At 46.5% G+C, this 2,638-nt stretch overlaps 1 protein-coding gene across 1 annotated transcript in view; it reads right to left on the bottom strand.

Annotated features, from left to right (window-relative positions):
• Positions 1-2,638, bottom strand: part of LOC107291272 (serine/threonine-protein kinase TAO2-like) — a 54,435-nt gene that overhangs the window by 27,811 nt on the left and 23,986 nt on the right. The window contains exon 14 of the mRNA XM_015820263.1: positions 1,016-1,144. Coding sequence (XP_015675749.1) covers positions 1,016-1,144 — 129 coding nt within the window. The remainder of the gene's footprint in view (positions 1-1,015; positions 1,145-2,638) is intronic.

Genomic DNA, 2,638 nt, shown 5'->3' with positions numbered 1-2,638 from the left:
CTACAAAATACCTAAAGTCCCTACAACCCTGTAAAAAACTTGGACCAAAATATATAGGGCCTTTTCCAATTAAAAGAATCATAAACCCAGTAACAGTAGAATTAGAATTACCCAAAAATCTCAGGCAAATACACCCAAATTTTCATTGCAGCTTGCTGAAAAGAGAGCATCAGTCACCGTTACGGCCAAAAATCCCCCCTCTCCACCTCCAATCTTGGTGGAGGGCGAACAACACTTCGAGATAAAGGAAATCCTAGATTCTAGGAGATAACATGGGACAACTCAGTACCTAGTAGCATGGAAACACCTCCCTGCCTCACAAAACGAGTGGGTCCATAAACGTCATGTCAGAGCCCCGAAGCTATTAAAGAAGTTTCACACAGAGTATCCTAAAAAGCCAGACTAACTTTTATACCTGTTTTGTTTTCTTTTCAGGTGGATCTCTCTTATTTTTAAGGGGGCAGGATGTCAGAATCCAGTTATATTTCTGTCTTCTTAAGATGCAAAGTGGGGTGGGTCCTTACAATATGTTTGCTCTGCCTCTAAAAATCCTTATTGTGTGACTCTCAGGGAAACAACTCTATGATATTTCTATCTTTTTCTTCAAAGATACAGGCTGCATACTTAGGAACTGTCAGCATGACAGCATAAATCTCACTTGGTTATTTCTGGCCTTTTAGGACATGTTATTTTCCACATATTCCTAAAGACCAGTTGAATATTTTATCTTCCCCTAAAGAAGGAATTTGCAGCATTATATATGAAATAAAATAAATCAAAATAAGAAGAGAACAAATTGTGGCAAGAACTGCTAGAAATTGGGTGGCATGTAAATTTAACTCAGCATCATCGTCATCGTCATCATCACCATTGCTATTATCTCTGAAAGGCTTCATAGTCACAGGCAGAGGTAAGGTGGCAAATGGAACTTTGGAAAGTCAGCTGCCAACTATTATGGGATAATGAACTTTTGGCTTCCTGCTGCTATGTTTCGCCACCCTTCAAATCAGGGTACCTCTTTCAGCTGCTCCTTCCGTAATTTATATTGGCGCTTCTGTGATTCAAGTAAGTTGCCCAACTCCTTCTTCTGTTGACCCAAGATATGTTGCTGAAATTTCTTCTCTTCAGCCAGGGCAGCTTTTGCCTGCAGAAGTGGGAGGAGTGGTCAGGGTCACCAATGATGGGAGTGGAACAGAAAGACAGCTTAGCCATGCCTAGGCCTGCATGCATGCTGGCAATTTTGTACATAGTCAGAAGATAGCAATAGCACTTAGACTTAAGCACCACTTCACAACCTTTACAGCCCTCTCTAAGCGGTTTATAGTCAGCCCCCCAACAATCTGGGTCCTCATTTTACTGACCTCGGAAGGATGGAAGGCTGAGTCAACCTTGAGCCGGTGAGAATTGAACTGCTGAACTGCTGGCAGCCAACAGTCAGCAGAATTAGCCTGCAGTACTGCATTCTAGCCACTGCACCACCACCGCTCATCCAAAGGGGGAGAAAAACTAGACATTACTGCACATGTGACTAATAACCTTAAACCATCCTTTAGAGCAGAGGTCCCCAAACCCCGGGCTGTGGCCCGTTGGGAACCAGGCCTCTAAAGCGGAGGGTGAGTGCACAAAGCTTCATTTGCGCACATGCAGGATTTAGGTTGCATGTGCAAAATCATTCCCCCCTCCCGAAACCGCCAAAGCCACTGGCAACAGTTAGTGGAACCAAAAAGGTTGGGGACCCCTGCTTTAGAGAGAATTGGGATTCCTAGTATGGGAAAGTGTACAATTTGACCTCTGGGAAGAAATGGCAAAAGGCAGTGGAATGAAGAGCCAGTGAGTAGATTGTCTCTTTGTAATTCCTCTCCGGACAAGGAGAGAACTTGAGATTGCCCACAAGGCCCCCCAACAGTTTGCTTCTCAGGAGGAGACCGCAAGACTGCAATCTCTGGAAGATTTAGAGCAGGGCTTTTCAACCGGTGGTATGCTACCACTTGTGGTACATTAACAAGTGGCAGGTGGTAAGCAGCCCTGCCTAGCCAAGTGTAGTGGGGGAGGGAAAGAGCCAGCGCAGGCAAGGACTTACTGTGAGAGAGTCCTCTGGAGCTGCAGAGTGGCTGGGGTGAGGCAAAGGGCCCAGGCTCACTTCTGGCTCACCCTCCCCCATGAGAAAGGAGGGGGGGGCGAGAAAGGAGAGGCTATAAAAGGAGGCAGTTGGGGGGGGAAAGCAGCAGGCTTGGGAGGAGGTGGAGTCAGCTCTAGCTGCACCGAAAAGGAGGAGGAGGGTGGGGGGAGAGGAGATCAAGCAGGCCGGCCATGAGCCGATCTACAACTGCTGTGGCAGCCACCTGTGCTGGCAGCAGCAAACGGGCAAGAAATGCAGTGGGGGAGGAGTCACCTTCCAAGAGGAATGAAAAAAGGCAGCAATGGCTGGAGGTGAGGCACGGAGGGAGATGGAGAGTGGAAGGATTCTTATGTGCTTTTGTGACTTTGAAGTTCTGGGATTTGTGCAATGTGGGCTTTGTGTTCTTAAGGAGTGTTTGGCAATTTCTATTTGGCTGATGGCTGATGTCTCCTGTTAGCTTCTATTGCTCTGCTATTGTTAGCTGTAAGTTTTGCTGCAAGGGATTTTGAAGTATTTTTC

This window comes from Protobothrops mucrosquamatus, unplaced genomic scaffold, assembly GCF_001527695.2.
Source record: "Protobothrops mucrosquamatus isolate PMUCROS unplaced genomic scaffold, P.Mucros_1.0 scaffold1102, whole genome shotgun sequence".
In the NCBI taxonomy this organism is placed as follows: Eukaryota; Metazoa; Chordata; class Lepidosauria; order Squamata; family Viperidae; genus Protobothrops; species Protobothrops mucrosquamatus.
Note: the sequence above shows the minus strand (reverse complement) of the source record. Positions and strands in the feature narration are given on the sequence as shown.